Here is a 27853-nt window from a genome sequence, read left to right on the forward strand (position 1 = left end):
CATTTCTTGAGACTGCTATGTGAAAAACAAAAACAAAAACAAAAAAATGACTCAACACAGTGGATCAGTTCTACTTTAAAACTTTATCTCAAATTTCAGATGGGTTCTCAACATGGTCCAGGAATTCTGCAGTTCTTGTATAGTAAACTTCATCTCCTGCTTTCTGAGATGATGATTTCATAGTTTTTCCTCTCTTTAAATGTTCTACATCAGCTTTTCTCTCCCAATTCGTTTTATTCCTGCCTTTTTTTCTATTAAAAAAAAGAAAGGGAAATAGTAGAGTAGCACTTTCTCATCTCCCACCAACTCTGTGAACATTTATACCTTTCTCCTCCTAATACAATTAAGCAAAAGTTTCTCTTTATTGCAAGAAAAGTCTCTCTGTGAGGGTGCTGGATTCGAGTCCTACCCACCAGCTTTGCCCAGCCCCCTCTCAGCTGAATGGGCAATATCTTCCTCTCTAATAGACCACCCTTGGTACCTTGCAACCTACTCTGGCCTTTTCATACTAAAAATAATAGAAACTTCCACAGAACCCCTTGTCTCGTCCATCTTTTATACCATTTCTCTGCTCCTCTTCACAGCAAATTACTCCTCTTGATTTCATTACTTCTTCATATTTATTCTCTTATCATCCTAATTTGTTGTGGCTCTGTTACTATCACCCAACAAAAATGGCTTCTGGCCACATTGCTAAATCCACTGGACACCTTTCTGTCCCTGTTATATTCCACCTCTCAGCAATATCCAGCATGGTTACTTACTCTTTTGAAAACTCATCTGTCCAGCATTCCATAATGCCACCTTTGTCTAGTTTTCCTCCTGCCTCTTTAAAGCATTTTCTTAATCTCCTTTACAGGTTCTGCTGTCTCAACCCAACTTATTATCTAAACATTGGCGTTTCCCACCATTTTGTTCTGAATCTTTTTCCTCTATTCTCTCCTTACCCTCTTCTTAAGATCTTCAACATTTTAAACTGTCTTTACATGTTCATGGTGGACTGAATAATGGCCCCTCCAAAAGATATCTCTCCTAATCCGTGGGATCTGTGAATGATACCTTATATGGCAAAAAGGGAAGTTTCTGCTACGATTTAATTAAGAAACTTGAGATGGTGAGATTATACTGGATTCTCCATGTGGGGCCTAAATGCAATCCCACATGTCCTTATAAAAGGAAAGCAGAGGAAGATTTAGGGCATACAGAAGGAGAGAATGTGATATGAGCACAGAGGCACAGATTGGAGTCATGTAGCCACAAGCTAAGGAATACTGTGCCCCCAGGAAACTGGAAGAGGCAAGGAATCGATTCTCTAGCAGAGGCTCCAGAAGGAGCATGGCCTTATTGACATCTTAATTCTTCCTTGATTTCAGGCTTCTGGTCACCAGTACAGAGAATAATGTCTGTACTGTGGTTCTAAACTACCAAATCTATGGTAATTTGTTACAGCAGCCACAGGAAACTATTGCAAAGCTAAAGGTTAGTAACTTCAATATACAATCCAAATTTCTTCTCTGAGCTTTAGAATAATAAAGAAGTATCTTCTGGCCTTTGCCATATGAATACCTTAGAGTTATTTCATCTCTAACATGTCCACCATGGAATTCCTGTTTCTGTATCCCTTCTCCATGCTTGCTCCTCTCCCAATCTGCCTGTGTCAATCAGTGGTATTGTCATCCACCCAACATCTCAGGCTAGAAATTGCATCCCTCCCTTGATGCTTGTCATTTTCTTGCCTTGGAAATGCATGGAGGGATGCCCACATCTAATCTGTCAACACACCGTGGCAGTTTTTTGGAGTCTCAGGTACATTGAATTGGCTTAATCATGACACTCTTATCATTTGTCCATGCATGGTTTATTTTTATTTATAAGTACACCTCATTTTATTGTACTTCACTTTATTATGCTTCACAGATTTTTTTTTTTTTTTTAACAAATTGAGGGGTTGTGGCAACCCCTTAGTGAGGAATCTGGTGGGTAGGACTAGAATCCAGCACCCTCACAGCATCCTGCATACAGTAAGTCTATTGGTTCCATTTTTCAAACAGAGTGTGCTTTCTTCATGTCCCATGGTCATATGTTGGTAAGTCTCACAATATTCCATACTTTTTCATGATTATTTTATTTGTTTTTGGTGATCTGTTATCTGTGATCTTTGATGTTGCTGCTGGCATTGTTTAGGGATGCCACGAACCACACTCATCTAAGAGAGTGAACTTAATTCATAAATGTGTGCATTCTAAATGTTCCACCACCTGATTGTTTCCCCCTTTCTTCCTCTCCTTGGGCGTCCCTATACCCTAAGACACAACAATATTGAAATTAGGCCAACATATAACCCTTTGGTGGCTTTTAAGTGTTCAAGTGAAAGGAAGAGTCACACATCTCTCACTTTAAATCAAAAGCTATAAATGATTAAGCTTAGTGAGGAAGCCATGTCAAAAGCCAAGATATGCTGAAAGCTAAGCCTCTTGTGCCAGTTAGCCAAGTTGCAAATACAAAGGAAGTTTTTGAAAGAAATTAATAGCACTACTTCAGTGTACACTTGAATGATAAAAAAGCAAAACAGCCTTATTGCTGATATGGAGAACGTTTCAGTGGTCTGGATGGAAGAAGATCAAACCAATCAAAACTTTCCCTTATATCAAAGCCTAATCCAGAGCAAGACCTTCAATCTGTTCAATTCTGTGAAGGCTGAGAGAGGGGAGGAAGCTGCAGAAAAGTCCAAAGCTAGCAAAGGTTAGGCCATGAAGTTTAAGAAAAGATGCCATCTCTACAACATAAAAGGGCAAGTGCTGATGTAGAAGCTGCAACAAGTTATCCGGAAAATCAGCTTAAGATAACTGATTAAGGTGGTGTCATTAAAACAGCAGATTTTTCACTGTAGAAGACATAGAATTCTATTGAAAGAAGATGCTAGCTAAGATTTTCATAGCTAGAGAGTAGAAAGTCAATGCTTGGCATCAAAGCTTCAAAGCACAGGCTGACTTTCTTGGTAGGGACTAATGCAGCTGGTGATTTTAAGTTGAAGTCAATGCTTATTCCTCATTCTGAAAATTCTAGGGCCCTTAAGAATTGTGCTAAATCTACTCTGCTCCTTCTCTTAGAGAACAACAAAGCCTAGATGAGAGCACATCTGTTTAGAGCATGGTTTACTGAATATTTTAAGCCCACTGTTGCGGCCTACTGCTCAGAAAAAAAAATACTTTCAAAATATTATTGCTTATTTACAATATGCATAGTCACCCAGGAGCTCTGGTGGAGATGTACAAGGAGATGAACATTTTTATGCCTGCTATCAAAATATCCCTTCTGCAGCCGAGGGATCAAGGAGTAATTTTGACTTTCAAGTCTTATTATTTTAAAAATATGTTTTATAAGTCTGTAGCTGCTGTAAATAGGAATTCCTCTGATAGATCTTGGCACAGTAAATTGAAAATCCTCTAAAAATTTTTTTACCATTTCAGATGCTGTTAAGAACATTTGTGATTCACGGGATGAGGTTAAAATATCAATATCAAACAAGAATTTGGAAGAAGTTGATTCCAACCCTTGTGGATGACTTTGAGGGGTTCGAGACTGCCATAGAGGAGGTAATTTCAAATGTGGTATAAATATCAAGAGAGCCAGAATTAAACGTGGAGCCTGAAGATGTGACTGAATTGCTCTAATCTGTCAAATGATAAAATTTTATCAGATAAGTTGATTTTTATGAATGGTGAAGAAAGTGGTTTCTTGAGATGGAATCTAGGCTGGGTGTGGTGGCTCACACCTGTAATCCCAGTACTATGGGAGGCCGAGGGGCTTACTTGAGGTCAGGAGTTCGAAACCAGCCTGGCCAATATGGTGAAACCCCATTTCTACTAAAAATACAAAATTAGCCAGGCATGGTGGCACGCACCTGTAATTCCAGCTACTTGGGAGGCTGAGGCAGGAGAATCACTTGAACCTGGGAGGTGAAGGCTGCAGTGAACTAAGATTGCACCACTATACTCCAGCCTGAGTGACAAGAGCAAAACTCTATCTCAAAAAACAAAGAAACAAACAAACAGAGATGAAATCTATGGTTGGTGAAAATGCTGTGAACACTGTTAAAACTGCAACGAAGGTTTTAAAATACTGCATAAACTTAGTTGATAAAGTCGTGGCAGGGTTAGGGAGGATTAATACCAATTTTGAAAAAAGTTCTACTATGGATAAAATCAAACAGTATTATATGCCACAGAGAAATCTTTTGTGAAAGAAAAAGTCAATCTCTGTGGCAAACTTCATTGTTATCTTATTCTGAGAAATTGCCACAGCCACCCTAACCTTCAGCAACCACCACCCTCACCAATCAGCAGCCATAAACACTGAGTTAAGACCCTCCACGAGAAAAAAGATAATGACTTGCTGAAGGCTCAGATGCTGGTTAGCAAGTTTTAGCAATAAAGTATTTTTAAATTAAGATATGTACATTGTTTTTTAGACATCATGCTAATATGTCTTAAAATTATTACTTAAAAATTAAATTTCTATTAAAATAGACTATAGTATAGTGTAAAGATAACTTTCATATGCACTGAGAAATCAGAACATTTGTGTGACTTGTTTTATTGTGATATTCACTTTATTGCTGTGGTCTGGAACTGAACACACAATATACCTGAGATACAGCTGGAGTTGGTTTTCAAGTTTGTGATTATCTAATAAGCACCTGTGAACCCAAAACAAACATCTGTGAACTCAAAATAAAATGTAGGACCAGAAAATAACCTCCATCTAATCCTTTTCTCTCTCATTCCATAAGCCTGCCTCATTCAACCTGAGCTAAAATATCATCTTGAATGCCATGTCTATCATTTTCTTGCTTTCCTTTTTAAAAACAGATTTTTTGGCCTCTGCATGTACAGTATTCCAAAATAGTATATCTCATTATTTTAGTTATTTCAGTTTTATTTTAAAAATGGTTTCATGTAGCTAAGAGTTGGACTTACTTTTAAAAAAAATTAATATTATATTGCTAAAATGTAAGCATATTTGTGTTGATATAGATTTTTTGTTTTTGCTGTTGTCTAACTTTTCACTGTGTGAGTGACTGTGCCACAGATTATTCATCACTGTTTTGATGATGGGCACCTCTGTTGTTTCCATATGTTCCTTTTGTAATTAATGCTGCTATAATCATTATTATGCATGTCTACTATTGTATAGGTGCATAAGTTTGGGTATTATATATTTAGTGCCAACATTACTGAGTCATTTTCTTGTAATTTTTGTTTCCTAAGCACCCCTTCTCTCCATCTGCACCACCCATTCATCTATATCTTCATTATCTCTACGCAGTCTCCTACAATCTCTTCGCTGGTATATTTTCTGTTTTCTCCTGGCAATTTAGGCTTCACACTGCAGCCAATGTAATATTCTTTATGAAGAGAATAAGATTATTTTTCCTCTCAAATCAAAACTCCTCACTCATTTCTTACTATTTTTTCACAAAATCTAAACTCCTTGCTAAGGCCAAGGGAGTTTATACAAAACCTGGCCCTTTCCTGCCCACTGCTCCAGCCTTCCAGCATTCCTCCCCTGTTCTCTTTTTACATGCCAATCACACTGACCTCCTCTCAGTCGTGCAAAGATCCCAGGCTCTTTCCCACCTCAGTTACCTCATATGTACATTTCTTTATACCTGGAATATTTCCTCCTGCTTCTAATGTGGCCAAGCTTTCTCTTCATTCAAGTCTTATCATAAAGCTCGTCTTCCAGAAAATTGTTTCCTCACCACCTGTCCATTGTTAGATCCTTGTTCATTATCTTTTGCGAAATCCTTTCATTGCCTTCATAATATGTGCCACAAGTTGTAATATTTGTTTCTGCCTCTTTTTGTGCTGTGCTATAAAGTCTCAAAAGGCAAGGACTGGTTTTATCTTCATAGAATGGCCTAGCAAACTGTTTGCCGTACACAGATCAAACCATATGAAATGACCAGTGTATACTGCTTTCTTACTATGAAAAGGCAGTATCACATGATCATCTGGTTAAAACCAAGAATAGTTGGCACTCAATGAAAAACTCTTAGAGAAGGTCCTAGCTAAATGAAGGAGTGGATGGATACACATGCTATAGGGTAAGGACATTGGCAGCACAGTGTACGTTGAGAATTCTAGAAGAAAGGCACCTCATGAGTTAGAATGCTGTTATGTTTTGACCCCACCTTTCAACACTCCACACAAGAATAATCAAGTTTCAGACAAGTTGGTAAAGTAACAACTTTCACTTTTATTACCTGCTCTAACATCCTAGCACCTGAAGACACTTAGCCCAATTAACAATGTTGATCAATGTCCTCCACACAATGGAATCCAGTTCTGCAATGTTTTACTTTATCCATTGTAACTTTATTCACTACCTTATTTCTTTTATTAATTTTAACAACATTCTTGGGTTCCGACCTGCCTCAAACAAGTTTCAATTCCCATAGCGATTCTTTAAATATATGGTATTTTTTTTTTTGGATTCAGTTTATCCTGAGTCTAATAGTCAAAGTCTGCCCCGTGTTCTTACCAGCCCATACTTTTTCCTTTTGGCTTGTGTCCAGCTGTGGCAACTAGTGTTATTCTGTTTTGTTTTCCACAATACTTTTTCTATTTGTCTCTTGCTTTTTTTTTAAGAGACAATATCTCACTCTGTCACCCAGGCTGGAGGCTAGAGTGCAGTGACACGATACTAGCTCCCTGCAGCCTCAAACTCCTGGGCTCAAGCAGTCCTCCCACTTCAGCCTTTCAAGTAGCTAGGACTACAGGTGCATGACATCATGCATGGTTATCTTTTTCACTTTTTGTTAAAACAGGGTCTTGCCATGTTGCCCAGGCTGGTCTCAAACTCCTGGCCTCAAGTGATCCTCTTGCCCGAGCCTCCCAAAGTGCTGGGATTACAGACATAAGCCACTGTGCCTAGCCCCTTTTTATATAAGAATATATCATCTGGACATTTATATGCTTTCTTTTTTTGTATTTGTAGTTACAATGGCTAGAAATATATATCTTCTTTATTTGCAGTATTTACTCACCTCAGTGCTATTTGCCAATTTTTTTAATCCACTGAGATTCATTTTTGCTCTGGGGTTGTGATATAATTTGACTCCGTGTTCCCACCCTAATCTCATCTCAAATTGTAATCCCCATAATTCCCACGTGTTGCAGGAGGGACCAGTGACAGGTGATTGCATCCTGGAGGTGGTTACCCCATGCTGTTCTTGTGATAGTGAGTTCTCAGGAGATCTGAGGGTTTTGCAAGTGTTTGATGGTTCCTCCTTCACAAGCTCTCTCTCTGGCCTCCTGCCATGTAAGATGTGCCTGCTTCCCCTTCTGCCATGATTGCAAGTGTCCCGAGGCCTCCCAGCCATGCACAACTGAGTCAATTAAATCTCTTTTTTAAATAAATTACCCAGTCTCAGGGAAATTCTTTATAGCAGTGTAAAAGCGGGCTAATACAGGTTGTGAATCAGATCTAACTTGTAAGCAGTGAAAATGTTATTCTTGGCCTTTAGACTTAAAAGCTTTTGGATACTATATACTAAATCGTATATAGTATATTGTACTATATACAGTAGTCAAGACAAAGACATTTTGGCATTCTCAGAATATATCCCCATATATACAACAGAGTGATAAGAACTTTTTGGTTCTCAAACCCATTCTCAGTCAGGTTTTGCTCTGGAACACAGAGTGATGCAAAGTTTTCATAAAGTAAGTTTACGGGATATTTTTGCCTAGATAGTCTATGTTTAGGAAAGTCACCCATTATTTGCAGCTGATTCATTTTAAAGTTTTGCCAAAGTACTATACAAGTAACAAAACTATTACATTATGTGTTAATATGCTAATAATTGCTCATCTATACGTCATCTTTTTAAAATACCAAAATGATGACTTGAGCTTAAAAACAAATAAGAACAAAGAAAATCTCAAATATTATGAAAATATAAAAGTTTAAAAGTATCAAAAGCTTGCTTTTTCAAGATCTCTGTAAGAGATCTTTTCTCCAGACTTTTATACTCACGTTTGAAGCTGAAGGTGGGCATCTGGAAGAAGCATCTATCATAAACCATAAGAATGATTAATCCTCTGGGTCATATATCCCCCCATCATTTGCTCATGGCCAGATTCCTCTTGAGCTTAAAACTACTTCCATGCATGCTTTGGGCCTGGAGCACTGCACTCATTTGCATAATACATTTTGCACTCACTGGATGCCAAGTGTAGATTAATAATCTGATTTGGGGAACAGTGAACAATTGTTTGGGAAAGTTCAATGGTTACTGCTTTTGGGGTGCTTGAATTACAAATCTAGTGACAAGTAGCATATTGATGCAAACATGCTTATGTCATAGAAATAAATATCATAGAAATATCAATATTTGAATTTAAAATACGGCAGTCTTGCCCGACATTCACTGCCTTTTGGCAGGCAATTCAGTGAATCTGTGAATGTATTCATGCGAATAATTGTTCATGATCACACTAAATCTCTTGACTGCTATTGTTAGCTCAAGCCACACAATGCCATAGCAGGGTTTTTGGAACTATTTTTGAATTTTTCTGAATGGAATACATACCCAGGGGCCCAGAGTGGGATTTTAACTGGGTTGCATTTATTTTTGGCTCTGTCTGTTTGCTCACACCTCACAGCACTTCAATCCAAAATACATTTTTATAAAATGTAGAATTACTTGGTTCAGGTAAGTGTTATTTGAATGCTGCTTCCATGGTACCAAAGAGATAGTCAGAGAGTCAATTATTTTCCTATTTTGAGAGGCCATAACAATTCTAACACCACCCCTCACTAATATTGACCAAGTTTATGGGTCTCCTTAATAATGTTTTTCTTTGCAAATGATCTTTTGGCCAGAGCCATGAGACCACAACCAAGTCACTGGAAATCCCTGAGAAAGAAAACATTTTGGTGTAAAGGGGTTTATGAAAAATGACACTTTGTTGCAGTTTTTCCAAGCAAATTATAACTGCCTATCATGTAGACAAGGGTTGCCACGGTAAGTGGTTTTTTGAATAGGTAAACCAAATAAAAGTGAGACAGAGCATGTGTAAAGCTCGTGGGAAAGAGAAGTTCAGGTTGTCTGGAGCAAGAATAACTTCAGTATTTCAAGTCACGGAAGAACCCAACACCCTTTCCCCAAATGTAGTGCAGGCAAATGTCTATTTTCTTTCTCAGGCAGTTTCTTTCTAAAATGTTTAGCATAGAAATCACTCATGGTTTGTAGGAGAAATGGCTGAATGATAGTACTATTACTATTGAGATTGGGTTAATTGTTTGTTGATTCTAAAAAAATAATGAACCTCTCTTCTCTTCAATGTACATCGTTGTCATTGTGCCAAGTATAGAACAGTATTTCACATACTTAGTCTTCAAACAGTAGCCAAAAGGCAGGGTAAAAGTTTCAAAATTCTAACACATAAGCTTATTAAAATTATTTAGTAGGACATTGTCACTTCTAAGTATCCCTAATTCAAGAACTCTTATGTTTATATTATGATTTCACTTGTCAAAATGTATCGATACCTACCACATTATTGAACACACAGCTTTTAATACCCTTTCTCTGATGCTGGCTCTCTCATGTAAGTGTCAAAAACTCCAGCCCAGTATTCCATTCTCCCATCCCCAGATTTGTACCTACATGTGCCTACAAATATCTTGATTTGCATGTCTAACAGATAAATCTCTTCTTCAATATAGTGGGCTGAGCATGAGCTAGGTTGGCCCTCTCTACATAAAGTCTGTAGGAATGACATATATTAGTAATTAAACAAATAAATAAATCATGCATAGAAACTAAAAGTTAGAAAAGGGAATTCACAAGTAGAAAATTCTTAGAAGACCGAGTATGGTGGTTCAAACCTATACTCTCAGGACTTCGGGAGGCCAAGGTGGGCAGATGGCTTCAGCACAGGAGCTGGAGACCAATCTAGGCAACATGGTAAAACTCTGTCTCTACGAAAAACACAACATTTAGACAGGTGTGATGGCACACACCTGTGGTCCCAATTATGTGGAAGGCTGAGGTGCAAGGATCACTTGAGCTCAGGAAGTTGAGGCTGCAGTGAGCCATGGTGGCACCACTGCACTCCAGCCTGGGCAACAAAGTGAAACCCTGTCTCCAAAAATAAATAAATAAATAAATAAATAAGAAAACTCTTAAAAATTCTGGAGGATGGCAAGCAATAAGATTGAAGCAATAGGATTAGAGTTGTTGGATACTGAAATCAGGACGTGGCCTAGGAGGCATCATTGGAAGGCTAGAAAGCAAAAGCAGCCAAGTGAATCAGCACTGTCACAATCTGAACCAAGCTGCTATGACAGAGATTTTTGTCTCCAAGTAGTGGCAGGGGTGTGTGAGTTTGGGTCAGAAGAAATTGCCACATCCAGATGGCTAGCAAAGGCTGGAAGAAATAGCATACACACCCAGAGGATGAGCTACCCAGGTATAGCACCAGGAAGTATGTCCCACTCTTCCTCAGAGCTCACTGACTTCAAACTATACTACAAGCCTACAGTAACCAAAACAGCATGGTACTGATACCAAAACAGACATATAGACCAATGGAACAGAAGAGAGACCGCAGAAATAACACCACACATCTACAACCATCTGATCTTCAACAAACCAGACAAAAACAAGAAATGGTGAAAGGATTCCCTATTTAATAAATGGTGCTGGGAAAACTGGCTAGCCATATGCAGAAAACTGAAACTGGACCCCTTCCTTACACCTTACACAAATATTAACTCAAGATGGATTAAAGACTTAAATATAAAACCTAAAACCATAAAAATCCTAGAAGAAAACCTAGGCAATATGATTCAGGACATAGGCATGGGCAAACAATTTATGATGAAATCACCAAAAACAATTGCAACAAAAGCTTAAATTGACACATGGGATCTAATTAAGCTAAACAGCTTCTGCACAGCAAAAGAAGCTATTATCAGAGATTTATGTGGCCAAAAAACATATGAAAAAAGCTCACCATCACTGATCATTAGAGAAATGCAAGTCAGAACCACAATGAGATACCATCTCATGCCAACACCTCCTGGAGAGGCTTTGGAGAAATAGGAACTCTTAAATTGTTGTTGGGAATGTAAGTTAGTTCAACCATTGTGGAAGACAGCCTGATGATTCCTCAAGGATTTAGAACCAGAGATACCATTTATTTGACCCAGCCGTCCCATTTTTGGGTATATACTCAAAGGAATATAAATCCTTATGTTATAAAGATTCATGCACACGTATGTTTATTGCAGCACTATTCACAATAGTAAAGACATGGAACAAACCCAAATGCCTATCAATGACAGACTGGATAAAGAAAATGTGGCACATATACACCATGAAATACTAAGCAGCCACAAAAAGGAATGAGATCATGTCCTTTGCAGGGACATGGATGAAGCTGGAAATCATCATCCTCAGCAAACTAGCACAGAAGCAGAAAACCAAACTCTGCATGTTTTCACTCATAAATGGGAGTTTAACAATGAGAACACATGAATGCAAGGAGGGGAACACACACACTGGGGACTATCAGATGGGGGTTGGTAAGGGGAGGGAGAGCATCAAGACAAATAACTAATGCATGTGGGGCTTAAAACCTAGGTGATAGGTTGATAGGTGCAGCAAACCACCATAGCAAATATATACCCATGTAACAAACCTGCACATTCTGCACATGTATCCTGGAACTTAATAATTAAAACATATAAAAATATTCAAGTTTTATTTTAGATACAGGGAGTACATGTGCAGGTTTTTTTACATGGATATACTCTGTGATGCTTAGGTTTAGGGTATGAGTCTCATCACCCAGGTAGTTAGCATGGTATCCAGTAGGCAGTTTTTCAACCCACAATGCCTTTATTTTCCCTGCTCTAGTTGTCCTCAGTGTCTCCTGTTGCCATGTGTGTGTCCATAAGTACCCAACTTTAGTTCCCACTTATAAGTGAGAATATGTGGTGTTTGGTTTTCGGTTCCTGCATTAATTTGCTAGGGATCATGGCCTCCAGATCCATCCATGTTATTGTAAAAGACATAATTTCATACTTTTTATGGCTGCTTAGGATTCCACAGTGTATATGTACCCCATTTTCTTTATTTGATCCACCATTAAGGGGCACCTGGGTTGATTCCATGCCTTTGCTATTGTGAAGAGTGCTGTGATGAACATGGGAGTGCAGAAGTCTTTTGGTAGAATAATTTGTTTTCTTTTGGGTATACATTGCAATAATGGGATTGCTGGGTTAATTTCTTTGAGAAATCTCTGATCTGCTTTCCACAGTGGCCAAACTCATTTACATTCCCACCAACAGGGTATAAGTATTCCCTATTCTCCATAGCCTTGCCTATAACTAATATTATTTTAATAGTAGCCATTCAGATTGGTGTGAGATTATGTTTATTGATTTGCATATGTTGAACCAGTCTTGCATCCCAAAGATGAAGCCGACTTGATCATGGTGGATAAGCTTTTTGATGTGCTGCTGGATTTGGTTTGCCAGTATTTTATTGAGGATTTCTGCATCAATGTTCATCAAGTAAATTGGCCTGAAGTTTTCTTTCTTTTTTGTAGTGTCTATGCCAGGTTTTGGTATTAGGATGATGCTGGCCTCATAAAATGAATTAGGGAGGAGTCCCTCCTTTTCAGTGGTTTGGAATAGCTTCTGAAAGAATGGTGCCAGCTCCTTTTTGTGCCTCTGGTAGAATTTGGCTGTGAATCTGCCTGGTCCTGGGCTTTATTGGTTGATAGCCTTCTCATTACTGCCTCAATTTCAGAACTTGTTATTGGTCTATTCAAGGATTTGACTTCTTCCTGATTTAGTCTTGGGAGGGTGTATGTGTCCAGGAATTTATCCATTTCTTCTAGATTTTCTAGTTTATTTACATAGAGGTGTTTATAGTATTCTCTGGTGGTAGTTTCTTTTTCTGTGGGGTCAGTGGTGATATCCTCTTTATCATTTTTTTTATCCTATCTATTTGATTTTTCTCTCTTTTCTTCTTTATTTTTCTAGCCAGTAGTCCATCTTTTTTATTAATTAAAAAAAAAAAACAGCTCCTGGATTTATTGATTTTTGAAGGATTTTTTCGTGTCTCTATCTCCATCAGCTCCACTCTGATTTTAGTTATTTCTTGTCTTCTGCCTGCTTTTGGAATTGTTTGCTCTTGCTTCTCTGTTTTGTTTGTTTGTTTGTTTGTTTGTTTGTTTGTTTTAAATTGTGATGTTAGGGTAATGATTTGTGATATTTCTAGCTTTCTGATGTGGGCATTTAGTACTATAAATTTCCCTCTTAATACTGCTTTGGCTGCATCCCAGAGATTCTGGTATGTTGTCTCTTTGTTCTCATTGGTTTCAGAGAACTTCTTGATTTCTGTCTTCATTGTTTACCCAGGAGTCATTCAGGAGCAGCTTGTTAAATTTCCATGTAGTTGTGTGTTTTTGAGTGTTTCTTAATCCTGAGTTCTAATTTGATTGCACTGTGGTCTGAGAGACTGTTTGTTTGATTTCAGTTCTTTTGTATTTGCTGATGAGTGTTTTACTTCTAAATATGTGGTCTATTTTACAGTAGGTGCCATGGGGCACTAAGAAGAATGTATATTCTGTTGTTTTGGGGTAGAAAGTGATGTGGATATCTATAAGGTAAACTTCATCCAGAGCTGAGTTCAAGTCCTGAATATTGTTGTTAATTTTCGGTCTCATTCATCTGTTTAATATTAACAGTAGGGTGTTAAAGTCTCCTACTATTATTGTGTGGAAGTCCAAGTCTTTTTGTAAGTCTCTATGGACTTGTTTGATGAACCTGGGTGCTCCTGTATTGGGTGCATATATATTTAGGATAGTTAGCTCTTCTTGTTGCATTGATCCCTTTACCATTATGTAATACCCTTCTTTGTAGTATGTTTTGATCTTTGTTGGTTTCAAGTCTGTTTTGCCAGAGACTAGGATTGCAACTCCTGATTTTTTCTGCTTTCCATTTGCTTGGTAAATTTTCCTTCATCCCTTTATCTTGAGCTTATGTATGTTTTTACACATGAGATGTGTCTCTTGAATGCAGCACACCAGTGGTTCTTGACTCTTTATCCAATTGGCCAGTCTGTGTCTGTTATTGGGGGCATTTAGCCCATTTACATATATAGTTAATATTGTTATGTGTGAATTTGACCCTGACATCATGATGCTAGCTGGTTATTTTGCGTACTAGTTGATCCCATTTCTTCATAGTGTCATTGGTCTACATATTTTCATGTGTTTTGCAGTGGCTAGAACTGGTTTTTTCATTCCATATTTAGTGCTTCCTTCAGGAGTTCTTGTAAGGCAGGATTGCTGGTGACGAATTCCCTCAGGATTTGCTTGTCTGAAAAGGGCTTAGTTTGGCTGGATGTGAAATTCTGGGTTGAAAATTCTTTTTTTTTTTTTTTTTTTTAAGAATGTTGAATATTGTCCCCCATTCTCTTCTGGCTTGTAGGGTTCCTCCTGAGAAATCTGCTGTTAGTCTGATGGGCTTCCCTTTGTAGGTGATATGGCTTTTCTCTCTGGCTGCCCTTAACATTTTTTCTTCATTTTAACTTTGGAGAACCTGATGATTATGTTTCTTCAGGTTAGTCTTCTCATGGAGTATCTTACTGGGGTTCTCTATTTCCTAAATTTGAATGTTGGCCTGTCTTGCTAGGCTGGGGAGGTCTCCTGGATAATACCCTGAAGTGTATTTTCCAAATTGTTTCCATTCTCTCCATCTCTTTCAGGTACTCCAATCAGTTGTAGGTTCAGTCTTTTTACATAGTCCCATATTTCTTGGAGGTTTTGTTCATACCTTTTCATTCTTTTTTCTCTAATCTTGTCTTCCTGCCTTATTTCAGCAATATAGTCTTCCATCTCTGATATTCTTTGTTCAGTTTGATCAATTCAGCTACTGATATTTGTGTATGCTTCACAAAGTTCTCATGCTGCATTTTTCAGCTCCATCAGGTCATTTATGTTCCTCTCTAATCTAGTTATTTTAGTTCACAGCTCCTCTAACCTTTTATCAAGGTTATTAGCTTCTTTGCATTGGGTTAAAACATGCTCCTTTACCTCAGCACAGTTTGTTATTACCCACTTCTGAATTGACCTTCTGTCAATTTGTCCATCTCATCTCTGTCCAGTTCTGTGCGCTTGCTGGAGTGGTATTGTGAACATCTAGAGGAGAAGAGGCACTCTGGCCTTTTGGGTTTTCAATGTTTTTTCTCATTGCTGTTGTTGATTCTTTCTCATCTTCATGGGTTTGTCTACTTTTGCTCTTTCAGGCTGCTGACCCTTTGACGAGGCTTTCATGGGGACTTTTTTTGTTGTTGATGCTGTTGTTGTTGCTTTCTGTTTGTTTGTTTGTCTTTCAATAGTCAGATCTCTCTTCTGTAGGGCTGCTGTGGTTTGCTGGAGGTTCACCTCAGGCCTTACTCATCTGGAGTTGTCACTCGAGGAGGCTGGAGAACAGCAAAGATGGCTGCCTGCTCCTTCCCTTGGCATCTCTGGTCTTGAAGAGCACCAAACTGATGCCACTAGGAATGATACTGCATAGGATGTTTGACAACCCCTGTTGGTGGGATCTCACCCAGTTGGATGGCACAGGAAGTAGGACTCATTTAATGAGGCATTTTGGCTGTCCCTTGCTGGAGGGCATGGGCTATGCTGGTGGGGGAACCTGCTCATCTGGGCTGCCCAGATTTCTCCCTTGGCTGGGTCAGGGGCTCCGTGTCCCGTGTGGCTCTCAGGTGGGCCACCACACCACATTGCTCTTCCTTCCTCTCCATGAGTCATGCCAGCCACCGAGTCAGTTCTAATGACAAAATCTGGATACCTCAGCTGCTGGTGCAGGATTCACATGCTGTTTTGGATCTTATTGATGGGAGCCTCCAATCGCCACTGCTTCTAGTTGGCCATCTTGTCCACTGATTTTTTTTTTTTTAAGAAAAGATCATGACCTTTAAAGGACAGATAATTTCTGTCTCATTTGCCGATGTATTTCAAGAACTACTTTAAACTCAGAACATTGTAGACAAGAGTTTTTACTTGTTGGTGCTTGACACCAACTGGATACTGAAAAATATGTTGTTACTTCTTCCTCATATTATTTTTAAATTCAATAATATTTGCCAAATTGGAACTATTATCAAGAAAACTAACCTACTTACCTGGTTACGGATTGCTTAAAAAGTTTTAAAATATGATATTTGGAAAATATTGTACATATAGAACCCATTTTCAAATATTTTGTAGTTCCCAAATATATACTTGTTTATCTTGGCATACAGAAAAAGAAATAAAGAAATACAGAAATGGTTACAATATGTAAAATTAATTGAATTATTATGGAATATAATATAAAGGACTAGATATTCAACTCTAAAACTCAAGAGTTGGTCCGATTTATACTTTTTCTTTTTAATATTTGTTTTAAAAAATTGCTGTTTATCTGCTTTTAATTTGGTAGTGCATTTTACAATTGATGGCATATTTGATTCGATAAATTATTAGAGAGTCAGGAGAGTCTTTTCTGAGGAGGTACATTTTCCCCAAACGTATCCCTCAACAGCAAACTGGCTAAACTTGCAAGTGTCCTTGCATCTGACATACACCACTTACAGCTAGGCTATCTGTCTCAGGTATGCTGGGGCCACTGACTCCTCTTCCAGAATTATATTCCTCAGAAGGATCCTGTTTCATCATCTCCACCTGGAGGAACAATAGAGGCCCTTCTTCTCAGGGAGCTACAACTTGCTACTAATATTATGGAGCTAATATTATGGAAATTCACAAACTGATGGACAGAAAGAAGTAAGAAAAAGTTCCTAGGAGAGGTCTATGACTATGATTTGGTTTTTTATTGTCTACCAAAGTGTAAACTGTAGTGGCAGAGTCTGTCTTTCTCTCTGGCATATGTGTTAATGTGCCCAAAGGCTAGTAAGCATTGAGTATATTTAATATGCATGATAAATAAAAGGATAAAGCCACAAATTTTGCCTTTTTTTGTTTATTTTCCAAAATTACAAACTTCACTGTAAATAAAAATTGATAAAACATGCTATCAATCTGAAATGCTTTGAAGTAGGAAATAATAGTAGAATAATTCTGATATGTACAAAAAAATGCAAATTGTTCATTGGAGAGTGGTCTACCTCTCCTTATTCCCTACCTCTTCATGCCAGAAATCAGAGAGGAATGGTTTAGGATGAGACTGAGGCTTCTGGGCATGAAGTGCAGTGCAAAGCCCGCCTGCAGCTACTAAGCATAACATCCATGTGTTAAATGACACAAGTAAGGGAGGATGGTGGCATTCAACATTCTAAATTGTGTGCCCTGTGGCTATAGCTTACTCATAGTGAAATTGGGCCCACTTTGTGTTCCAACTCATTCTGTTTCATGTGTTGAGTGGAACTAAGCCAGAAATTGAACCAGAAGTCCCCAGACATGTTGGTCAACTATTGCTTTAACAGATGCATTCTTTCATTCTGGCTCAATCTCAAATTCCTGTACTTCATGGATCTAAAAGAGGAAGAGCATTTTAGTCTGTCTTCATCATCTGGAATGCCCAAGTGTGAGTTTTATAAATTTTTAAATATATCTTATAAATATTCTTTGGTATACATTCAATATTTAATAAAATTATTAAATATATATAAAATCAAGCCATCTGTATGGCTCATATTCTGAGCTATATTGCCAGGTATTTATGAGTCCAAGGCCACTGTATTATGGTATGATGTCTGACAAACTGGCAAGAAGGCATGTTAACTAAACATAGGGGTACGGGGATGAAGCATTATTAAACCCAGTGTTATCTCTTTGGATTATGAAGGGTCCATTTTCTCTCTGATACTGATGGTTTTCAACTTTGGGAAATGGGTGTTTCTGTTTGTTTAGACTGACAGTGCTGATAAAACTTGCTGAATGCCAGCAGCCTATTGTAGAGAAGGTTCAGTGCAAACATGTGGATGGAGCCCTGCAACTATCAATGTTGTGTAGAAAAACAAATGTAAGTACATGTACACACAAGTATACCTTTCAGCCATTCATTTCTTCTTTCAGCCATTCGTTATTTCATTCAATAAGCTATAGCTGAATAGCCACAGGATACAGAATATATTAACAGCTGAGTGACCAAAGACAAAGTCATCCTGTTGGATTTGAATCCAGGTATGTTAAGGCCAGTACATACTTTGAGTGTGTGGACTTTATCTAGGTTGTTTATAACTTGACTTTGATTAGTTTTTAATTTTCTTTATTAAAGACAATATTTAAGAAAGGGTGCTGAATTTGATTTATTTTATTTTATGTTATTTTATGTTATGTTATTTTATGTTATTTTATTTTATGTTATTTTATTTTATGTTATTTTATTTTATTTTATTTTATTTTATTTTATTTTATTTTATTTTATTTTATTTTATTTTAGAGATGGAATCTTAGTCTGTTGCCCAGGCTGGAGTGCAGTGCCGCGATCTCGGCTCACTGCAAGCTCCGCCACTGGGTTCACGCCATTCTCCTGCCTCAGCCTCCCGAGTAGCTGGGACTACAGGTGCCCGCCACCACGCCTGGCTAATTTTTTGCATTTTTAGTAGACACAGGGTTTCACCTTGTTAGCCACTTAAAGCTATGATAAAAATGGATTTACAGAAAGGTATCAATTAGCTTTGGTAAACTTGTAGTTTACTTCCCTTTTTACAAAACTCCCACTTATTACTTAAGGCTTTTTCCTTTTTGCATCTGTATAGAATCTAGTATGTCTGTAGGAAACCTAAATCTCTCCACAAATGAACTCCATAATTAATTATTTGGTTTAGTTGTAAAAGTTTCTTTCATTCAGTATTATTAAGCCCTTCTAAGATTGTGCCATTTTATATATTTTGTGTGAGGACTTCTGATAAATTAGTAATGAAAAATGATTACTTGCAGTTCTTGCTCTTGTGTTATTACCTCCTTTGGGTCAAAGATCTCAGGTTAGGGAATTAAAATTGACACAGATTGCTTTATCAAATGATAGTAAGATGTGGTTTTGTTACACCATATAATGAGAAGTATATGCATGACACCTAAAAAAACGAAAAACTCTCCAAGTTCATATTCTGTAAATTCCAAAATTAAGGATACATTATTTAAATACACTGTTTTGGCCGGGTGCAGTGGCTCACGCCTGTAATCCCAGCACTTTGGGAGGCCGAGGCGGGTGGATCATGAGGTCAGCAGATTGAGACCATCCTGGCTAACACAGTGAAACCCCGTCTCTACTAAAAATACAAAAAATTAGCTGGGCGTGGTGGCGGGTGCCTGTAGTCCCAGCTACTCGGGAGGCTGAGGCAGGAGAATGGCATGAACCCGGGAGGCAGAGCTTGCCGTGAGCCGAGATGGTGCCACTGCACTCCAGCCTGGGCGACAGAGCGAGACTCTGTCTCAAAATAAATAAATAAATAAAAATAAAAAATAAATACACTGTTTTCCATAGCAGAGTCACACCCACTTTTTCCTTTATATCATTCATGTTTACCAGGCCTTGCCTAAAAGCTCCAAGTTTGGTCTTTGGGCTGGCAATACAGTGTTTGCGTCCTAGCTGTGATATAGAAAGAGGTACAGTCGGAAAATTCAACTGCAAGTGGCTGGATGATTAACTTCACTTTTCTGAGCATTTTTTTTGTTTTGTTTTCAAAACGGAAATTATAATGTCATTCTTATTTGTAAGGATTAAATGTTTATAATGGACATAAAGTTATCCATAACTATAAAGTGGGCATAAATGTAAGTTCTTATTAGTGTTATATTAGACTGTAGTAGAGCTATATTAGATATGATGGTGCTTTGTCAAATTCCTTGTAAGCATCTAGTTCACTACAGGCAAAAATTCTTCCATTCAGTCACAAATATATTTGATGGTATTGCAGTGATATTTATGTTTCATTTCCATGAGTGGAAAACTGACTAAACCTGTAGATTTTATTTTCACTTATAATCCCCATGTGTCTGATGACAAAAATTCCCCTTCTGTCTTTCACAGAAGGGTAATTATTGGTACTAAGGTGTAGAGCGTAATGTTTGGGAATCCCTTACACAGTTTATCCTGTACTTGAATTCTAACAATGCAAACAGAAAAATGGTAGGGATTTCAAGATGAACTCTGAGGAATGATCAGACAAGCATGCTTTTATTCCATTTCCATCATTTTGAATTTTAAATCACCTTTTAAAGGGCACTAACTCATTCTTGGAAATTAATCTGCTCTCCAATTAATGTGCCCAACATGACAAACAGACCAGTTTTAGCTTGGCTAAGCAGACTAGTCAACCAGGAGTGTGTGACTTGAGGACTTGGAAAGCTTGTTGGAGTCCACATTTCCTTCCCCCTCCCTCTTCTGGGGCTCTTTTAACAGCTTAGATTTAATTAGGCCGGCTAATCCACCTAAAACCGGTGGATAGAAGAGTTTCTATAGAAACCCTCCCACTCTACCAAACAATATCAAAATCTCCAATATTCCCAATACTAATTACTACATGGAACAATGGCAGTACATTTATTAATCTGGATCAGTGCTTTCCAATAGAAATAGATTGTGAGTCACATATCTAATTTTAAATTTTCTAGTAACCATGTCATGAAAAAAGAACATTTTAAAAACACAAAAATCAAGTGAAATCAATTTAACAGCATATTTTATTTAAATCATCGTATCCAAAATATTATCTTTTCATCTTGTAATCAATACAAAACGTTGTTAACGTGGTATTTTATCAATTTTTACATGTCTTCAAAGTCTTGTGTGTATTTTATACTTAGAGCTCATTATAATTTGAACATTTCAAGTGCTCAATAGCCACATGTTGTTAACAGCTACCATATTCTACAAGCTAGGTCTAGATTATGAGAATTCTTTCCTTGATAAGCCCATTTATGACATTTACTGATATATAGAAGTTTCCTTCTTTGTCTTTTTATTTTCCAGACCATGCACATTCTTGACATGCATTAAATTTTATAAAAGTAGACTGCAAATGGTAGTGATGAGAAATGCCAGGTTTTATTACAAGAAAGTGTTCGTAAATAGAAATGACTTTGTGTTTTCAATCAAAAAGTAAATAATGCTTGCATGAAAATATGAGCATCAGATTTTCCAAAGGAAAATTGAAGAATGGTATGCGAGAAGAAACCATTTATATACTTTATGAATGTAGAGATGTGCTATATCCCAAGTTTCTATAGAAAAATAGTGATTTTGAACTACAAGGAATGTTAAGTCATAGTACAAAATAGTGCTTAGTGGTATTCTGGTTTGAAACATACCTATTAAATGCTTGCCTTAGGTGGTTAGGATTAAATATCATACCAATAAAGATTGGCCCTGGCATATTGGAACTTCTAAGTTAAAATTGGTCATAGGAATGCAAACGTACAGAGATGTACTGGTTTTCTAAAATACCCTCTTCACTATCACCTTCAAAATAATGTTTTCTCAGTTTTGGAGTGTCTGAGAGAGTGTTTCTTTCCTTTCACTTTTGTTTACTCAATTTAGCATAATCTTGAGGAAATGGGAAAATGAATAGAGAGATTATATGCCCAGAAAACCATTCACATCCATGCAAGAGAACATGTATCCTTAATATTTTCCTAGCCCTTCCTTGTTCTAATATCTTATAGCCTTAATGAATATGGCACCTGGGTACAATCACAAAGATATTATGCCAGAAAAAAGTGTCCTCAGCGATGTTGAATGTCTGAGGCCAGCCAGAGTCTGTGGAATTCTTTTGAGGAAGAGTGGACTCAGAATCACCAAAGGCATCTTATTCATTACCAACCCATATGGTATCTTCTGAAAATGCATCTGCCCATGGAAGGGGGACAGATTGTGTTTCTGTATCTCAAGATCTCAAGATATTTGAAAACTTATTATTAGGCAATTAGAACTAGTAGCAGTAGTAGTAAAATTATTATTGAAAACACATTTTATCCATAGATATTATAAATAGTCAAAATGAAAGTAAATATATATCTACATAAAACTTGCACATGAATCTTTATAGCAGCTTTATAGTTGCAAAATTTGGAAGCAACCAAGATGTTCCTCAATGGATGAATGGATTAACTGTGGTACCTCTAGACAATGGATTTTTTAAATTTTTTTAAAAATTTTATTTCAGATTCAGGGGTCACGTGTGCTTTTTGGTTACATGGGTATATTGTCAACTGGTGGGGACAATGGACTACTATTTAGCGCTAAAAAGAAGCTAACAAGCTTGAGCTATTGAGTCATGAAAATATATGGAGGAACCTTAAATGTATATTAGTGAGTAAAAGAAGCCAATATGAAAAGGCTACTTACTGTATGATTTGAACTACATGACATTCTGAAAAATGCAAAACCATGGAGGCAGGAAAAAGATCAGTGGTTGCCAGTGGTGAGGGGGGAGGGAGGAATGAATAGGTAAAGCACAGAGCATTCTTAGGGTAGTGAAAATACTCTGTGAGATACTGTAATGGTAGATACATGTCACTATTCATTTGCCACACGCATGTATAACACCTAGATTAAAGCCCCATATCAACTATGGACTTTGGGTGATAATGACATTTCAACGTAGGTTCATCAATTGTTAATATATGTACCACTTTGGATGGGGGATGTTGATAATAGAGGAGGCTATACACGTTTCAGGGCAAGGGACATATGGGAAATCTCTGTGTCTTTCTCTCAGTTTTGTGGTGAAGCTAAAACTGCTCTGAGAAAATAAAGTCTTCTTTAAAAAGTCACCATAGAAAGGTAGGTAGGCTTAAAATAATTTACCATCATTTGAAAATTACAGTTTATTCATTTCTTACAAAGCATATGCAAATACTGACCTACTGTATTTTGTTCAGTTTAATGTCTATATATTGTGTTATCACCTGAGGGGCATGAGAAAATTGATTCCCAGAGCTTCACTTTCAGAGATTCTAATTCAGTAGGTACAACGTGGGGCCCAGAAATGTGAACGCATTCAAGCTCTCTCAGATGATTTTGAAGATCACATTGAAAGAGACATGACTCTGTCAGGATTGATATGGATCAGAATCATGTGTATAGGTGTACGAATTGCTGTCTTAGCAGATGGATTAATTATTGCCAGCAATGCCAATAAGCTTAAGGTCAAATCAGTTAATAAATGTTAGTTCTTTGTGTGGGCAATTTTTGATTAAGTTGTGCTTTCAACATTTTAAAATACTGTACTAAGTACAGATTTTTAAGGCATTCAGCCCCTTAAAAATCAATACATAATTTGCATTTTAGGAAGAGGAATGGAAATGTTCAATATAAGGACATCATAGTCATTGGTCATTAAAATATTTGGCTCTATTTAAGTGCTAATTATGAAAAGTGGAAATAAATATAGGTACTATTCTAAATATAAATTAGTTCTCTCAGATGGAGGCTATTTTGTATTTGCTAAGATATCCCTTTATTTACATTATTAAAGAAATGCTTTTGCCGGGCACGGTGGCTCAAGCCTGTAATCCCAGCACTTTGGGAGGCCGAGACGGGCGGATCACGAGGTCAGGAGATTGAGACCATCCTGGCTAACACGGTGAAACCCCGTCTCTACAAAAATACAAAAAACTAGGCGGGCGAGGTGGCGGCGCCTGTAGTCCCAGCTACTTGGGAGGCTGAGGCAGGAGAATGGCGTAAACCCGGGAGGCGGAGCTTGCGGTGAGCTGAGATCGTGCCACTGCACTCCAGCCTGGGTGACAGAGCGAGACTCCGTCTCAAAACAAAAAAAAAAAAGAAAAAGAAAAAGAAATGCTTTTATTGTTTGAAATGAAAAATTACCCTTATTTAAATGCTTATTAAAAATGACAACATCTTTTTTCTTCAGAAACATGCAGAAATATCTATGTGATAGATTTTATCAGCACAGCTCCATCTGTCAACAGGTAGTTGTATTTGCTTCTCAGTAGAATTGATGACAGATTCCGACAATTTGATATCCTAATAAGCAAAAAGTATTTCAGAGCCTCATGGCTGAACCTGGCTGCACCTTCACTTATTTCAAAATTAAAGTTTTATTAGCCTTTTAGTTATCATGTTTGCTGAGAAATTATGTCATATATTTCATAGTGGAGACAAGAATCACAGTGATTCACTATTGATACCAAAAACATAAATGTTTTCTTTCTATGTTTCAGAAAATTATAATTGTTATTATTCTCATAAAGAAAATAAGTATATTTTTGTTCAAAATATATTACATACAAAATACATGAAATATATCCAAAATTAAATATTTTTATTTGCTATGAGCAATTAAGGTTATTTATTTTATATGATGAAAATAGAAAAACCTTCTTTAATTTCCAGGTCAAATAAATTTAAAACAAAACATCCATAAGTTTTAGCATCTAAATTTGCTCCCTGGAATGGACCATAAGCTATAACAATGTCTAGCCCAAGAATTACTATGAAATGTATTCATAAGAATTAAACTTATTTTTCCTCATGAGTACTAGGTTAATAAGAAAACAGAAAGTACAACCAGATTTATTTTTTTTCCTAAAGTGACCAAAAACTGAAGATGTAGAAAAACTAAACTGAAAGCCTTACAACTTTGTTTGCTAAAGAACAGGTGGTATTATGTTTCTGTGTATAAAATAATTACATGGAGATTATTAAAAGAAACATGGAAAATCAAGAAAATTGGCAAAATTAATCAGAACCCATTATTTACAATGCAGAAATAATTACTATTTCTGTATTTCATTTCTGTATATCTAAGAAGTATGGATAAATATTTTTATATAATCCATATTTAAACTTTCACATGCAGCTTCAATGAACTTCAACTTTAAATCATGAAGATCTTCTTATGTCATTCATTTTCTGTATTTTCCTTTTTTAGTGTTACGTAATATGCCAATGTATTATAATTTATTTGAAGACGTCTTTAATTTTCGGCCTTTAGGGGTCCACGTTTTTACTGTTATAAATAATGCTGTGATAAACACACTTATATGTTAATCATTATCCACATTTCCATAGGACGAACGTTATAAGTTTGGTAAAAGTACCAACATTTCTATGCCACTAAATATGTATTGCCACATATGTATTATTACACGGTAATATGTATTGCCACATAACGCACCATATGTATTGCTTTCCACAAAGATTATGCCAATTTACACTTCCACCCCAGTGTTTTAAAGTTCTGGTCTCATCACACCTCAAGAGAACAGATGAATCTCAGTATGTTTTTTGTATGCGAGAGTACTATTCCAGTGGTCTTTAAAAGCAGCAATTAAATGAGGTCAAAAGGAAGAGCCTGACTTAATCCGTGAAAAATACGACTTTACTGTTAATTAACTGACCTCAAAGCTTAGTGATATTTTTCCTGATTAGCTCTTAGACCCTGAACTTTTCCTTGTGCTGATGCAAGTCAGGCTAATAGGGAACATGTAATGGCAATCATTAATTGCATCGGATATTTCATATCAGAGGTATAGTTATTGCCCATTTTCCTGTTTGTTTTTAAAACTAGTCGTTTTCTGAAGGATTGACTGTGCCTGTCATTATCTCTTTGCCCTTGTCATAGTTTATAAGAGACACATATACAGATATTTGCCAAAGATAAATTGAGTCAAGGAGATCTTTCTTTTGATTGTCAACATATGATACTGTGTCCAGTTACACCATTTGTTGATAACATTGTTGTTGTGTTATTATTTGGTGACAACCATCTCTCTTGATCCTATTTTTAATATTCAATATGTAGACTTCATGCCTAAATTATCAAGAAAAGACTGAATTGAGTTTTGCTCTACCCTAGGGATCTAAAATATGAGGCTTAAAGTTCTATAACATTTAGTCTGGGTAAGTCAAACTATTAATATGCCTGGTTAGCCCCCTCTATTACCATCACCCATGATGTGTTCTTGGTCTATAGATTTGTGGGTATTTACAGTTTTGTTTGTTCTGATGTTCCCCATAAGACTTGATCTGGTATGTTTGAGGGACTTACCTAAAAGGCTTTAAGTAAAGCTGAGCAAGTAGCATTAATAGATTTATCATGGTTCTGGAAATGCTTAACAGTCACTGTGCAAGGTAACAAACTGCATCTCCACTGGACTGTCTCATCTCAAGTAGCATGAATCCCTAAACCTACTTCACCTGCCACTTTATCTCTCAACTGTCGGCAGCTGTATCCTCCAAGACTTTAGTTCAATATCCTTATACTTAACAGCTGATGTATGAAAGAATCCTATCAGTTTCGCTGTTGAAATGGTTGCAGACTCCATTATGTCTAGTCACTTCTACTTTTACCTTGATCCAAGGCACCATTATCTCTTGGCTGATTTATTGTCAGGTAAGACAAATCATGTCACTCCCTTCTCAGAATTCTGAAATTCGTTGTTCTCCATCTCATTCAAAATTTTTAAGAGTCCCTAGGGTCGCCCCTGCTGACCTCATAACCTTCTTTCGCACACTGATCCTCTTGTTCACTTCACGTTGGGGTCATTGTGACCTCCCTGTTATTCCTCTGCCCCACGACTTTTGCACTAGCAATGTCTTCTATCTGGAATGCTCTGCCTCCAGGTAACCAGTTACCTGAACTCTCACTTTCTTCAATGTTTTGCACAAACATCGTCATCTTAATGAGGCCTATGATGACCACCCTATTTAAATTGCAGCCCCAGGACTTAGGCTTTTTCTTAACTCTGCTGTATTTCACATTTTTTTCTCACCAATGTGACATACTTATTTACAGTTTTTATTGTTTTGTGTTTGTCTCTTCCACTAGAAGGCAAGGTGCCTGAAGGCAAGGATCTCTGCTTGCCTTACTCATTAATAAAAATTCCAAGAGTCTAGGACAGTGCTTTGCACATAAAATAAATGGAATAGTTGACAAATAAATGCACCCAAAACAAACAAATTAAAAATCTCGAGGTTAAGAATTAATTCTTAAAATGCTAATGAGCTTTAATAGTAACTGTGGAGATGCAGCTGCATAAAAATGTGCCCCTGCTTCTCCTAACTACTCCTTATCACCTTAGGTTTCCATCCCAGTTCACACCTATAAACCAGCTTGATCAAAACCAACAATAACTTCTACCTTGGAAAATTCTTATCTCCTTGATCTTTCAGAAGTTTTTTTTTTTTTTTTTTTTTTTTTTTTGAGATATATGTGCCTTTATTAGCTGAGCCACTATTTGAGGGGGATGAAGCAGGAGTGGCACCGATGCAGGGCCGGCCGTGCTTCACGGCGTTGTAGGGGATGGAGAACTCGCCCAGGTAGTGGCCCATCATCTCTGGCTTGATCTCCACCTGGCTGAAGGTCTTACCGTTGTAGACGCCCACCATGCTGCCCACAATCTCGGGCAGGATGATCATGTCCTGCAGGTGCGTCTTCACCACTTCCGGCTTCTCCATGGGCGGTACCGCCTTCTTGGCCTTGCGCAGGCGCCTCAGCGGCGATTGCTGCTTCCGCCCGAGGCCCCGGTTCGGCCGCTGTTGCTGGAGCGCACTGTACAGTTGCATAAGTTGCTTGTAGGACAAGTCCAGCAGCTGGTCCAGGTCCACAACGCGGTAAGTGAACTTGCGGAAGGTCTACCCATTGCCTTTGTTCCTGTTCTGTGTTCCTAGAATTCATTTACTACACAGCAGACAATCAAATTAGATCATGACACCCGTGCTTAACTCTACAGAAGTGTCCTATTGTAGTTAGAATAATCCTGAAGTTTTTATTGTATTTTCTAAGATGGACATGATACATCCCTTTGCACCTCTAAAACCTCATCTCATACCACTGTCTTAT

General features: G+C 37.4%; 1 protein-coding gene and 1 long non-coding RNA gene across 2 annotated transcripts in view; one reads left to right on the forward strand and one right to left on the reverse strand.

Moving 5' to 3' along the window:
• Nucleotides 1-27576, reverse strand: LOC116275874 (40S ribosomal protein S15-like). The gene is made up of 2 exons (XM_031668853.1): nt 27381-27576; nt 1-251 (listed from the first exon to the last, which is right to left on the reverse strand). Exons 1-2 carry the CDS (start codon nt 27574-27576, stop codon nt 205-207), a joined length of 243 nt encoding a protein of 80 aa, XP_031524713.1. The 3' UTR covers nt 1-204.
• Nucleotides 27542-27853, forward strand: part of LOC116275875 — a 254134-nt gene continuing 253822 nt past the window's right edge. Inside the window, exon 1 of the long non-coding RNA XR_004185202.1 lies at nt 27542-27624. This is a non-coding gene — a long non-coding RNA (uncharacterized LOC116275875). The remainder of the gene's footprint in view (nt 27625-27853) is intronic.

Source organism: Papio anubis, chromosome 7 (genome assembly GCF_008728515.1).
Source record: "Papio anubis isolate 15944 chromosome 7, Panubis1.0, whole genome shotgun sequence".
Classification (NCBI taxonomy): Eukaryota; Metazoa; Chordata; class Mammalia; order Primates; family Cercopithecidae; genus Papio; species Papio anubis.